The following is a 14,127-nucleotide window of genomic DNA, read 5'->3' as shown; positions in this document are numbered from 1 at the left end:
AGGTCTCTGGAACCAGCTGATTTGTTTATTACGGGAAACATCCTTTACAACGCAACTTTTACCACGCAGTGCCTTTACGACGCAACTTTTACAACGCAAACCATTACAACGCATTGCGCTGGGGGGCGCTCTAGGATAGGGAATAGATTTAATTTACTATCCAACACCTTCCCTACTATCCACAGGGACTGGAGTTGGAATAGTAAATTAAACTATTCACTATCCAGCACCCCAAAGCGCTATGCGTTGTAAAGGCATGCATTGTAAAAAGTGTGTTGTAAAGGCATGCGTGGTAAAAGCATGCGTTGTAATGTCATACATCCGTTTATTACGTGGGCATATGTCAGAGACGTGCCAATACATGGGCAAGGTGGCTCCTGCCCAGGGCCCCAGCCTTTCAGGTGACCCCTGCTAGACGCTGCTCTATTCTACACACAGTCCTGCCCTGATCACCTTGAATGATTTTTTAAAAATACATTATTTTAAATACCATTTTCCTTTATTTTTAATAGAGGTATTGTGCAGGAGTCTATTACAGATATTTTGCATAAAATGCTTTGTTTATGTTTCTCGACTCTACGCAACATCCATAGAAAAGTTCCTTTTAGATTAAAATGGGACCTCACATATGAGAAATGGCAGTGGGTCTGCTGCTATATTACAATATTGAAAACAACCATCAGAATCCTTCAATATTAAATGGAAATGCATTTAGAATGTCTTTAAGACTCTTTGGGGCATATTTACAAGGAGCTGTCACCACCAGAACGTCACTTTTATTCACTCTCTGGTGTTGATATCCCCTTCTCCTTATTTACAAAGCGGCGTTAAGCCCCTTAACATGGTTTACCACCACCTTGGAAATAAGGCCCCGTTTCACGCTTGAAAGGGGTGTGCAATGGGTGTAGCAGTAGGTGTTAATGGGTGTAGCAGTGGGCGTTAATGGGTGTAGCAGTGGGCGTTCTGCCGCAACACCCAGTGCTTTTTGACTCTATCCCAGATTTACAAGGCTAGGACAGCGCCAAAAACTATGACCAGGGAATACCTGGTCTTAGCCTGGCGATACAAGGAGAAATTGATAATTTCTCCTCATTGTTTGCTCTCTCCATGTGTGCTGCATTCTGCAGCACACATGGAAAAAGCAAATTGTCTTTCAAGATTGTTTATGTGCAGCAAGGTGTCCCTTCCTGCACATAAACAGTCACCCTTGCAACATGGCTGATCAGATGCGCAGCTCTCACCCTGCTGCTGCATCGCTCTTGCTCCTGTCTTCTCTTTGTCCCCCACCCCAAATTTTGTGTGCCTTCTATGTTTTTCCCCGTTTTGTCAAAGCCTTCGTCTTGCTTTTCTCTCGTTTTCACTGCCTCTCTTTGCTTTTTTCCTGTTTCTTGAGTCCCTTCTCCTTGCGTTTCCCTCATTTTCATTGCTTTATCCTCTCTTCATCCCCTGTTTTTTCAGCACACATGGAAAAAGCAAAACCGAGGAGAAATAATGCATTTCTCCTTATTTCGCCAACTTTAGACCAGGTTTTACCTGGTCTTAATTTTGGCGCTGCCTCCTATGTATGCTGCCCTTGTACATATGAGGCAGTGGTAAAATCAATAGGTGTTGCGGTAGAACACCCACCGCAACACCCACTGCCCAACCCTTTCACACTAACCATAGCTTGAAAGGGGGCCTTATGTACAAGGCAGCGTTAAGCCATGTCAAGAGGCTTAACGCTGCCTTGTAAATGACGCTAAGCCCCTATCACTCAATCACTCAATCAATCATTTTTAAAGCGCACTACATACCCGCAAGGGTCTCAAGGCGCTGGCAGGGCGCTACTGATCGAACAACCAGGTCTTGAGTGTCCTCCAGAAGGTCAGCAGGTCTTGGGTCTGGCGTAGGCTCAGTGGGAGGGTGTTTGTAATGGGGCAGGGGTAGTGGGAGTAACAGAGTCGGAAGCTTTGAGTAAGGATTTCAATGATGGCTTTATTTTCATGTAGGCTCTACGACTCCTGCTAGTCAGTCTTTCTCTAGCAAACGTTGCTGGATCCGTCTTAATGTTCTTGAGGGACTCCAGGTTGTCTTTCTCTGTTAGGACGTGGCCTCAGCAGGGTCCGATGCTCCAGGTACCCAAGACAAACGAAAGAGAAACAGAAAGACCAGAATTACTGGCACGTTCTAGCAGTTCTGTCAGGGACCGGGGGTGAGGGAAACCAAGTGCTCCAGTGATCCGGACTGCTAGCTAGGTGTGGTGCTCAAGTGCTCGTGAGGGGGGGAGGGTTTTGGAGAACACACGGCTGTACACGTATTTACACTAGAGGGTAGGTTCCTACTCGGCAGGCTGAACACGCCGTCCCACCCAACCCGCTACTTTGCCCCGTACCTCGGAGAGCCACGCCCCTCCCGTGGGTGCGTGGCTGGGCGGATCGTGGGAACAGTGGCCTCCTGGCTTGAAGTACACGCCTGGGCTCGTCTCGTCCTGCTCCACGCCGTCCTCCGCTCTCCTCGCTTGCACACTCCTCCTCAGCTCACTCCGTCCTTCTTCCTCCAGGGAAACGCCGTCCGCCTTCTTCCTGGTTTGTCCCTCTTTTGTCTCGGTTGCTCCGATGACGTCGTAGGGCGGAGTCTCGTCACTCCGGAAGGCGATGTGAAAGGCGCCCTGTCCTTGGTTTTCCCCGCATTCCCAGGTATGTCCGCTCTCCTTAGTGAGCCAGTCGTCCTCCAGGTAGGGGGGCTCGTGCTGTTGAGAGGGGAGAGAAATGGGAGATAAGGGGACCTCCGACCACCAGTCTCGTTGTAGGTCACCTTGATTGTCAGGGGGACGTCCCGCCCCGTCACACTCCTCCCCCCCTGGATTCTCCCGATCGGGGAGAGGAAAGACTCGGGATAAGAAATCCGCATTCCCATTGTTAGCGCCTTTCTTATGCTGTACAGTGAAGGCATAGGGCTGCAAGGATAGGAACCACCGGAGGATTCTAGAGTTACGACTCTGGTTTTGGTACATCCATTTCAATGGGGCATGGTCTGTTTGGAGGATGAATGGTTTCCCCTCTAGATAGTACTGCAGTTTGTCAATGGCCCATTTGATCGCTAAGCATTCCCTCTCTATCGTTGAATATCTACACTCTCTAGGGAACAGTTTCCGACTGGTAAAGAGAACAGGATGCTCAACCCCATCATCCCCCACCTGAGACAGGACTGCCCCTATTCCCACGTCCGATGCATCTGTAGCCAGTATGAACGTTTTGCTAAAATTGGGTGATTCTAGCACCGGGGCAGAGGTGATGATTGTCTTTAGTCCGTCAAAGGCATTCATGGCTTCCTGAGACGGTACCTGGATTTCTCGAAGCTTTACATCTTTTCTTAGGAGATCCGTGAGTGGGGCTGCGACCTCCGCAAATCTGGGGATAAACCACCGATAATACCCCACCAGTCCTAGGAAGGCTCTTAGGTCCTTTTTCCAGGTCGGAAAGACCGTTTCTTTGATGGCTTTTACTTTTTCTGTCTGGGGGGCTATGGAGCCATCACCCAGAACGAAACCCAAGTACTTGACCCTGTTGAAGGCCACCCTTCACTTTTTCGAGTTGACATGTAGTCCTGCGTCTCTTAAGGCTGCCAGAATGGTGCGGAGATGGTTCTTATGTTCATTCCAGGTTTTGCTGTATATCACAATGTCATCAAGATACGCAGAACTAAATGAAGGATACGGTTTCAAGACGTGGTTCATCAATCGTTGAAAGGTGGCAGGTGCTCCGTGCAGACCGAAAGGTAAAACCGTAAATTCATATAATCCTTCGACCGTGATGAAGGCGGTCTTTTTCCGGTCCTCTTCACGGAGGGGCACCTGCCAATACCCCTTGGTGAGATCCAGGGTGGTGATGTAAACGGCATCTCCGAGTTTCTCAACCAATTCGTCAACCCGGGGGATCGGGTATGCATCGAATGTGGATATTTCGTTGAGTGCCCTAAAGTCCATGCAGAAACGCTTGGATCCATCAGGTTTAGGCACCATCACAATCGGGGAAGCCCAACTGCTAGTAGAGGGGCGGATGACGCCGAGTTGTAACATCTCTCTGACTTCTTTTCTTACGGCTTCCCGTCTGGCTGCGGGGATACTGTACGGCCTTTGTTTCACGTATTTTCCTGGGGGAGTTTCGATGTGGTGCTCCACCAGGGTCGTCTTCCCCGGGAGGTCCGAGAAGATCTCAGAAAAAGGACGTAGAACGGTGTTAAGTTCCGTCTTCATAGAGTCAGAGAGATTGTCATTCACGACCAGGAGTTGGATAGTGGTCGATTTCTCCGTACCTGTGGGGACTGCCAGATGGTTCCCTCTTGGTGGGGGTCCGATCCATTTCTTTAAGAGGTTTATGTGGTAGCACTGGGTCTTACTGGGAGACAACCGCAGTCTATAGGTGGTGCTTCCGATGGACTCGATTACCTTATATGGCCCGGTCCATTCGTTTTTCTTGGATACCGATGGTAGGAGCACCAATGCCCAATCCCCTCTAGTGAGCTGCCGTAACTTCTTTCCATGGTCGTAGTATTTCTTCTGTTTTTCCTTTTGCTGTTCCAAGTTGGTATACGCGAGGCTTCGTAGTTTACCCAGTTTGGACCGTAGGTGTAGCGTATACTCCAGTAGGGTCTTTTGTTCCTGTTCGTCTTCGGTTTCCCAGGCGTCTTTCGTCATTTCCAACAACGACCGTGGAAGACGACCATACAGAAGTTCAAAGGCCGAGCACCCCAAACTGCTTTGCTTCTGAGCCCTGAGGACATATAGGGCTAAGGGTAGTAAGCGGTCCCAGTCAGGTCCCTCAATGGACAGCATTTTCTTCAACGTGGACTTTAGAGTTTGGTTATATCGTTCCACTAGACCATCGGTCTGGGGATGATAGACCGACGTCTTTATGTGACGGATATCCAATGTCTTGCAGACCTCTCTCATCAAACGGGAGGTAAAAGGAGTGCCCTGGTCCGTTAGGACCTCCTTGGGAAATCCGACTCTAGAGAAGAGTTCCAGGAACTTCTCTGCAATATTGGTGGTTGTAGGTGTTCTTAGGGGAAATGCCTCGATAAACCGTGTTGCATAGTCCACTATCACGAGGGCATATATATGGCCCCTGGATGACTTTGGTAGGGGACCGATTAAATCCATACCCACCCTTTCGAACGGAACTCCAATAATAGGCATGGGTTGCAAGGGTGCTGCCTGAGGACGGTGGGTGTTCCTTTTCTGACAAATCTCGCACTTCGCACAGTAATTCTGTACATCTTTATAGACCCCTGGCCAGTAGAAATAGCACAGGATGCTGTCAGTGGTTTTTTCCTTCCCAGCGTGTCCTGCTGTTAGGTGTGCGTGGGCGAAAAATAACACTTGGTCTCGGAAGGACACGGGCACCAGGAGTTGGAGGACTCCCCCTTCCTCGGCTTCCCTATACAACATGTCTTTCTTGATCACAAAACGGGGACAGTTCTGGGGTTGGGTACTATGATGCAAGTGGGCATTTTCCCATGCGTTGTATAGAGTCCTATCATCTGTTTGCGCGAACCTGAAACTACGGTCCATGATCCAGGGTTCTGGGGTGAGCAGCATTGGTTTAGGTCCTTCTCTCCTCGGGGTTTGTTCGTCTAGGGTCTTTCTGAACAATGCCAGGAACTCTGGATTGTCCACTCCTAAGATTACGTCTTCCGGAAGAGAATCAACCACCCCACTCTCACTAGGCAGGTTTCTTTGTCATGGGGAGTTATGGACACCTGGGCTAGCGGGTATGGTTTGACGTCCCCATGAACACAGCGAATATACACTAGGGTCTCTGGTACGTATTGACTGGGGAGCACAAAGCACGCTTGGACCACGGATTGTCTGCACCCCGAATCCAGGAGGGCCTTCACTACATATCCATTCATCATCATACTCACGTGGAATGAGGTCCCCATTTCTGCGGAATAAAGGACTGTTCGGGGGAGGTACCCCACCTCCATTGGTTCTTCTTGGGAACGTTTCCTGGGGCATAGACGGGCGATGTGGCCCCACTTGCCACAATCGAAACATTGGGGTCCCCGCATGAACGGTGGGTCGATCTTCAGCGGGCGGGGTCTTGGAGTCTCTATGGGAAACTTCGCTTTCTTTTCCGGTTTGGCCGGGGGCATGGTTTTGTTCGGTTTTTCATGTTCCCACCCGGTGAGACGAGGTTGGGCTCTCGCATAGTTTGCTGCCATGTCGATGGCCTGTTCGACAGTAAGTCCTGAGTGTTGCCGTAACCATCTTTGCGAGCCGTATGGAAGAGACTCCATGAACTGCTCCAAGTAGATTTTTGCCATTACTTCTTCCTTGGTGCTAGTGTCTGGTTTTAACCACTTATCAGCGGCCATTTTGAGTCGAAAGAATAGTGTCTTAGGATTCTCATTCGGGGTTCCTTTTTCTTTCCGGAAGCGGACCCTATAAGCCTTGGGATCCAAACCCAAATGATCCAGGATAACGTTTTTAATTAAAGGGTAGGGGGCATTGCCTACAGGGTTGGCTACCCGATAGGCGAACTGTGCCTCGCCGGTCAACAGCGGTGCCAGGAAAAAGGGCCACTTCTCCTCTGGCCACCCCAACGCACGAGCAGCTCGCTCGAAGTTTAGCAGGAATGCGTCAGGGTCCTCTCCGTGAACATATTTTTGTAGGGCAATCCCGGAAGGGTTGGGGACATGGATTTTGCCTTCTACAGGAGGGGCTATTGCTGGAGATGATACTGTTTTCTGGAGGCCCTCTAATTGTGCCGCGATGGTGTTCTGAAACATCTCACGATCGGCCTGTGCCGAAGTGAGTTGTCGCTCGACGGCCCACTCCAGTTTTTCCTGCCCCTTGATGATGTGTTGAATCAGGGCGTCCATCTCGGTATCACAGATGGGCTGAGGTGTTAATCCCACTTGTGACACCACTTGTAATGGGGCAGGGGTAGTGGGAGTAACAGAGTCGGAAGCTTTGAGTAAGGATTTCAATGATGGCTTTATTTTCATGTAGGCTCTACGACTCCTGCTAGTCAGTCTTTCTCTAGCAAACGTTGCTGGATCCGTCTTAATGTTCTTGAGGGACTCCAGGTTGTCTTTCTCTGTCAGGACGTGGCCTCAGCAGGGTTCGATGCTCCAGGTACCCAAGACAAACTAAAGAGAATCAGAAAGACCAGAATTACTGGCACGTTCTAGCAGTTCTGTCAGGGACCGGGGGTGAGGGAAACCAAGTGCTCCAGTGATCCGGACTGCTAGCTAGGTGTGGTGCTCAAGTGCTCGTGAGGGGGGGAGGGTTTTGGAGAACACACGGCTGTACACGTATTTACACTAGAGGGTAGGTTCCTACTCGGCAGGCTGAACACGCCGTCCCACCCAACCCGCTACTTTGCCCCGTACCTCGGAGAGCCACGCCCCTCCCATGGGTGCGTGGCTGGGCGGATCGTGGGAACAGTGGCCTCCTGGCTTGAAGTACACGCCTGGGCTCGTCTCGTCCTGCTCCACGCCGTCCTCCGCTCTTCTCGCTTGCACACTCCTCCTCAGCTCACTCCGTCCTTCTTCCTCCAGGGAAACGCCGTCCGCCTTCTTCCTGGTTTGTCCCTCTTTTGTCTCGGTTGCTCCGATGACGTCGTAGGGCGGAGTCTCGTCACTCTGGAAGGCGATGTTAAAGGCGCCCTGTCCTTGGTTTTCCCCGCATTCCCAGGTATGTCCGCTCTCCTTAGTGAGCCAGTCGTCCTCCAGGTAGGGGGGCTCGTGCTGTTGAGAGGGGAGAGAAATGGGAGATAAGGGGACCTCCGACCACCAGTCTCGTTGTAGGTCACCTTGATTGTCAGGGGGACGTCCCGCCCCGTCACAGTGTTCCATGCCTTGGCGGCGAGATGGGAGAAGAATCTCCCCGCTGAAGGTTGTTCTTCGGATGCGCGGGTGGTTGGGGATGTAGAAGGAGAGCCGTCTGTTGAGGTAGGTTTGGCCGGTCTTGTGGAGTGCCTTGTGTGCGTGGGTGAAAGTTTGAAGGATATCCTCTTGTTGACGTTGAGCCAGTGCAGGTCCCTCAGGTGGGGGGTGATGTAGCCGTGGCGTGGTACGTCGAGGATCAGTCATGCCGAGGAGTTTTGAATGCGCTGTAGTCCTTTGATGAGCTTGGTCGGGGCTCCCGCGTAGAGGGCGTTTCCGTAGTTGAGTCTGCTGCTGACGAGGGCCTGGGTGACTGTCTTTCTTGTATCTGTCGGGATCCATCTGTAGATCTTGCGGATCATGCGGAGGGTGTTAAAGCAGGAGGAGGAGACGGCGTTGACTTCCTTGGTCATTGAGAGCGTTGAGTCGAGGATGATTCCTAGGTTGCGTGTGTGGTTGGTGGGTGTCGGGGCTGCCGTCGGCCACCAGGAGTCGTCCCAGGCTGAGGGGTTGGAGCCGAGGATGAGAACCTCTGTCTTGTCTGAGTTCAGCTTCAGACGGCTGGTCTTCATCCAGTCCGCGACGGCCTTCATTCCTTCGTGGAGGTTGGCTTTGGCGGTGATGGTGTTCTTGGTGAGTGAGAGGAACAGTTGTGTCGTCGGCGTAGGAGATTATGTAGAGGTCGTGCTGTCGGGCGACGTGTGCAAGCGAGGCCATGTAGATGTTGAACAGTGTCTGGCTGAGGGAGGATCCCTGGGGTACATCGTCGATAAAAGTGACGCTGTGTTGGCAATAGGAGCTTGTACATATGCCCCCTTGTTCCTTGCAAGGCACAATCAATTGGGCAAAATGGGTAGTGCTGCCTCTAACCCAAACCCAATCATCTACAGAGTTTAGAAGGTTCAAAGTTGTCCCTGCGTTGTTGGAATTCTGTGGGGAGTTGCAGAGAATTCCGATGGAGAAAGATGGTGAAAGATGTTCAGCAAACACCCAGGGAACTACCTCCCTCTAAGATGCTCTCACTCTACAGGTCTGCCTGCAAACAATAGAACACCGGATGCCGCAGGAATGTTCCTGGACTGAACCCTGAAAAAAACAAGGGTGGAATATTTACAAAAGAAGTGACGGAGCGTGGCATTAGCCTTGTAGGCTTAACGCTCTGTTCCACCACTTCAGAAATGCAGGGCTGCAACATATTTACAAGAATATGGTACAATCCTGTGTTTCCCCCTGCGATGGTGCTAAACTTAGCAGCCTAGCGCCAATGCAGGCACCCTTGCACCATGGTGCAAGGATGCCTGCGTTGAGGTGAAGGATTGTTTATGCGCAGGAAGGTCCCCCTTTCTGCACATAAACAACCTGAAATAGCGTTTTGTAACTTCTATGTCTGCTGCATTGTGCAGCCCACATAGAAGTTGCAAATCGTCATTTTTTTAATGATTGTTTATGTGCAGAAGGGACACCTTCCTGCACATAAACATTCTTTACAGACGATTTGCTGTTTCTATGTGTGCTGCACAATGCTGCACACATGGAAACAGCAAAAACGAGGAGAAATAATGCATTTCGTCTTGTTTCGCCATGTTAAGACCAGATTTCCCCCAGCCCTAATTTTGGTGTTGTGGTGACACTACTATAATGAAGTTTACGAGCATGCAGACATGCTCACTGTGAGAGCATTGTTGAACTATGCATGTTGGGATGTCGGACACACAAAGAAAGAAAATCAGATGGAATTCATAGTCTCTTGTCTCTCTTCTCTTGCCGCATTCTGATTGCCCCATGGAGAGAGGGCAGGAATGTAAAAAATTTGGGCAATGTTAAATTCATTTAAAATGGCATTGCAAAAGGCATAACTGCTAAAACGCATCGGCCTCAATAAATTGAAGTTTGCAAGCTGCAGAGTGCTCCGTATCTATCTATCTATCTATCTATCTATCTATCTATCTATCTATCTATCTATCTATCTATCTATCTATCTATCTATCTATCTATCTATCTATCAATCTATCTATCTATCTATCTATCTATCTATCTATCTATCTATCTATCTATCTATCTATCTATCTATCTATCTATCTATCTATCTCTCTCTCTCTCTCTCTCTCTCTCTCTCTCTCTCTCTCTCTCTATCTATCTATCTATCTATCTATCTATCTATCTATCTATCTATCTATCTATCTATCTATCTATCTCTCTCTCTATCTATCTATCTATCTATCTATCTATCTATCTATCTATCTATCTATCTATCTATCTATCTATCTATCTATCTATCTATCTATCTATCTATCTATCTATCTATCTATCTATCTATCTATCTATCTATCTATCTATCTGTCTCTCTGTCTGTCTGTCTGTCTGTCTGTCTTTCTATCTATCTATCTATCTATCTATCTATCTATCTATCTATCTATCTATCTATCTATCTATCTATCTATCTATCTATCTATCTATCTATCTATCTATGTATCTATCTATCTATCTCTCTCTCTCTCTCTCTCTCTATCTATCTATCTATCTATCTATCTATCTATCTATCTATCTATCTATCTATCTATCTATCTATCTATCTATCTATCTATCTATCTATCTATCTATCTATCTATCTATCTATCTATCTATCTATCTATCTATCTATCCATCCAGAGAAAGAGAGAGAGAGAGGGAGAGAGGTGTCATACTTGGTTTCCAGCCCACCCTCATGGTGACCCTTATTTTTTGGCCAATTGTTTTGGTATTTATCCATATTTATTTTGCTTTTTGAGGATAAATGGAGTAGTGAATTGGTATATTTCCATATTTTTTACTGATAAATATGCAGCCTGTCGCGCTTCAGCAAATTAAACAGCCAAATATAGTGAAACACTACACTCACTGGTGAATAACTACTTTATAATACAAATATGAGTTAATGTATGCCTGTAGTTATGGAAATCTCAACCAGATTTTTTGGCGTCCCACACTGTCTATCTGCTCTTCTGTAGTCCTGGACATCACAAACACAGCATGGAGAGTCACTCACACGAACCACAACTTTCCACATTTTTCTGCTTTCAGAAATAAATACAGACAGGAAACATATTGGTTTCGGTCTGTATTTATTTGTAAAAATCAGTAAAAAAGGAAAACTGGAAGCCTTACTTATTATCTGTATGGTCCACACTGTAGTGCCTTCTTTTAACTTACCTCCAAGTAACAGCAGCCAATGAGATCAGCTTCTGAGCCTAGGTGTGGACAAGAGGAGAGACACCAAAACAGAGACAAGGCAGGGCTTTTAAAGAGCTTATATGAAGCCCAGCACTCTGCCAGCAGCCCCCAATCTGACGCCAAATACATATTTAATTATATTGAAAATGTTGAATGTTTTTCTACAGATTGCAATACCTTTGACTTGTAAGTCTTACATTGTGAATGTTACATTTGTTAGTCTAATATGTTTGGTTCTATATATCTTTAATAAAAACTAGCACAAAAAATGGAATGGTTCAAAAGTGCAAATTTAATGAAGCCAAATCACCATAAGGCCATTGTCGCCAACCCAGTTGGCATTACCAGTAGAGTATTGAATAAACACGGGCTTGCTGGCCCATGAGGATATTTCTGCAAGTCTGTTTTTTGTGATCATGATTCCCAATCCTGCCTTCTTGGCTTCTTGGCTTCCTGGCTCATGAGGATATTCAGGATATTCATGTAGTCTGTTTTTTGTGTTCATGACTCCCAATTCATGCTTGCTGGCCAATGGGGATAGTCCTGCAGTCTATCTTTTGTGATCATGATTCCCAATCCATGCTTGCTGGCCCATGGGAATATTCCTGTAGTCTGTTGTTTGTGTTCATGATTCCCAATCCAGGCTTGCTGGCCAATGGTGAAATTCCTGCAGTCTGTTTTTTGTGTTCTGACTTGCTGGCCCATAGGGATATACCCGCACCCTGTTTTATTGTGTCTATGCCTGCCAATCCATGCTTGCTGATCAATGGGGATAGTCCTGCAGTCTATCTTTTGTGATCATGATTCCCAATCCATGCTTGCTGGCCCATGGGAATATTCCTGCAGTCTGTTTTTTGTGTTCATGATTCCCAATCCAGCCTTGCTGGCCAATGGTGAAATTCCTGCAGTCTGTTTTTTGTGTTCTGACTTGCTGGCCCATAGGGATATACCCGCACTCTGTTTTATTGTGTCTATGCCTGCCAATCCATGCTTGCTGATCAATGGGGATAGTCCTGCAGTCTATTTTTTTGTGTTCATGATTCCCAATACAGGCTTGCTGGCCCATGGCGATATTCTTGCAGACTGTTTTTTTGTGTTCATGATTCTCAATCCAGGTTTACTGATTATTGGAGATATTCCTGAAGTCTGTTTTTTGTGTTCATGATTCCCAATCCATGCTTTCTGGTCAAGGGGGACCGTCCTGCAGTCTGTTTTTTGTGTTCATGATTCCCAATCCATGCTTTCTGGTCAATGGGGATATTACTGCAGTCTGGTTTTTGTGTTTATGATTCCCAAACCAGGCTTACTGATCGATGGGGCTATTCCTGCAGTCTGTTTTTTGTGTTCATGATTCCCTGTTGTCTGTCCTTTTTTGAGGAATACAGTAGCACTACAGCAGCAATGTTTAAGATTACTCCGATTTGTTGCATTAGTCATATATATATATATATATATAGACCTACCTCCATCTTGGAGAACATGTCCTCTTACTTCACACCTCAGTCTGTACAAAACGTGATTGCACTTTAGAGAATATCATGCATTTAATCAATGTTCGATAGTTGGTTATAAGGCATCAATCTGTTCGCATTTTTCTGTAACTGTTGATTTTTTATCCTGTCTGCAGCTTCACCTGCTCTAAGTGCTCCCATTTCTGGAATTCTGCCAAGATCTGCATCGTTTTTCACTACCGGCTGCGCGAGAGGGCTGGACGCGGGCAGGTACTCATGCGCCCCTTCCGCCAGCAGTGCCGTGAGTGCGGCAGCAAAACTTGGTGTACTCCACGATTCAATGACAGCGAAATCGAAGACATTTTGTTGATCTTGATTGCCAAAATTAAGAAGAACTGCTACCACGAGGTGGATCCCGATGAGCCGACTCCCACCGGTCCGAATACAATCCCGACGACACCCCATCATAAGGAGCTCTGTGAAGCCTGCCAGCAGGGCATCTGTACGAAGGCTTGAGCTGTGTGTCCGAGCTCCGCTAACAACTGGTGTACTCCATGGGCACCAAGAGGTAGCTCCAATGAGCTTCCATCACAGGGTGCCTGTGTCTATGTCTCCCATGCCGCTTCCACCGCTCTTATGATTTGGGACGATTGCCCCTTGTTAGGGAGGTATGAAATTGCTGGACTTCTCTTTAATAATTTAAAATATATATACACACACACACACGTATATACACATGTTCTAAAATCTAATAAAATATCTTATATTCAATTTTAATTATGCGGGAAAATGTGGATAAAAATAGGGTTAGCACCAGAATACTTTCCACGAAAAAACCCACAAATCGACATTTTGCAGATTTTTCCAGCAAAATGATTTGCTGAAATTAAAATCTGAAAACTTTGCAGGAGAAAAGATCTTTAAAAATATAACTTTTTTTCAATTGCATGAAATTGTAAATTGATGGATTTTGCTCATTCTAGCAATTGTTGTCCATACCTACAGATTGTACACAAGTATACACCTAAAATGGAATGTTCTTAATTATCTACTTATGATATTTTCCTTAGAGATAAGAGTCGAATTCTTTACACTCTCAATTCAGAAACAACTTTGAATTTATGGTAAAAATATGATTTTTGTGTCATCGGCGCGCCTCGTTTGCAGTCTTGGGTTTTCATTTGTAAACAATAGAGCGGATAAACCATGTTTCCTCACTTTTGAAGATATTAAATCGTATTTGTAATTACGCTTTAGAATAGTAATGTGCATTATTCTCCGGTGCCTTCCATACATACTATTATATTATTTCAGTGCAAGCCAGGACCCAGAGGCTTCCCTTCTCCTCTTGTTGAATCCCAAGGTGACACTTTTAAAAAAATATCTGTGTGTCCACCTATCCCTAGTTAAAGTAAAACTTCAGGCCAGATCCATCGGTAAACATCCTTTACCACGCAACTTTTACCACGCAGTGCTTTTACAACGCAGGTTTTACAACGAAAACCATTACAACTCATTGCACTGGGGGGCGCTCTAGGATAAGTAATAGTTTAATTTACTATCCAACACCTTCCCTACTATCCACGGGGACTGG

General features: G+C 46.8%; 1 protein-coding gene across 1 annotated transcript in view; it reads left to right on the top strand.

Moving 5' to 3' along the window:
* Window positions 1–13,783, top strand: part of LOC144790656 (receptor-transporting protein 3-like) — a 40,424-nt gene extending 26,641 nt beyond the window's left edge. Inside the window, exon 3 of the mRNA XM_078665386.1 lies at window positions 12,710–13,783. Coding sequence (XP_078521512.1) covers window positions 12,710–13,049 — 340 coding nt within the window. The 3' untranslated portion in view covers window positions 13,050–13,783. The remainder of the gene's footprint in view (window positions 1–12,709) is intronic.
* Window positions 13,784–14,127: the final 344 nt, after the last annotated feature.

This window comes from Lissotriton helveticus, chromosome 11 (genome assembly GCF_964261635.1).
Source record: "Lissotriton helveticus chromosome 11, aLisHel1.1, whole genome shotgun sequence".
In the NCBI taxonomy this organism is placed as follows: Eukaryota; Metazoa; Chordata; class Amphibia; order Caudata; family Salamandridae; genus Lissotriton; species Lissotriton helveticus.
The sequence above is the reverse complement of the archived record's forward strand: the minus strand, read 5'-3'. Positions and strand labels throughout refer to the sequence as shown.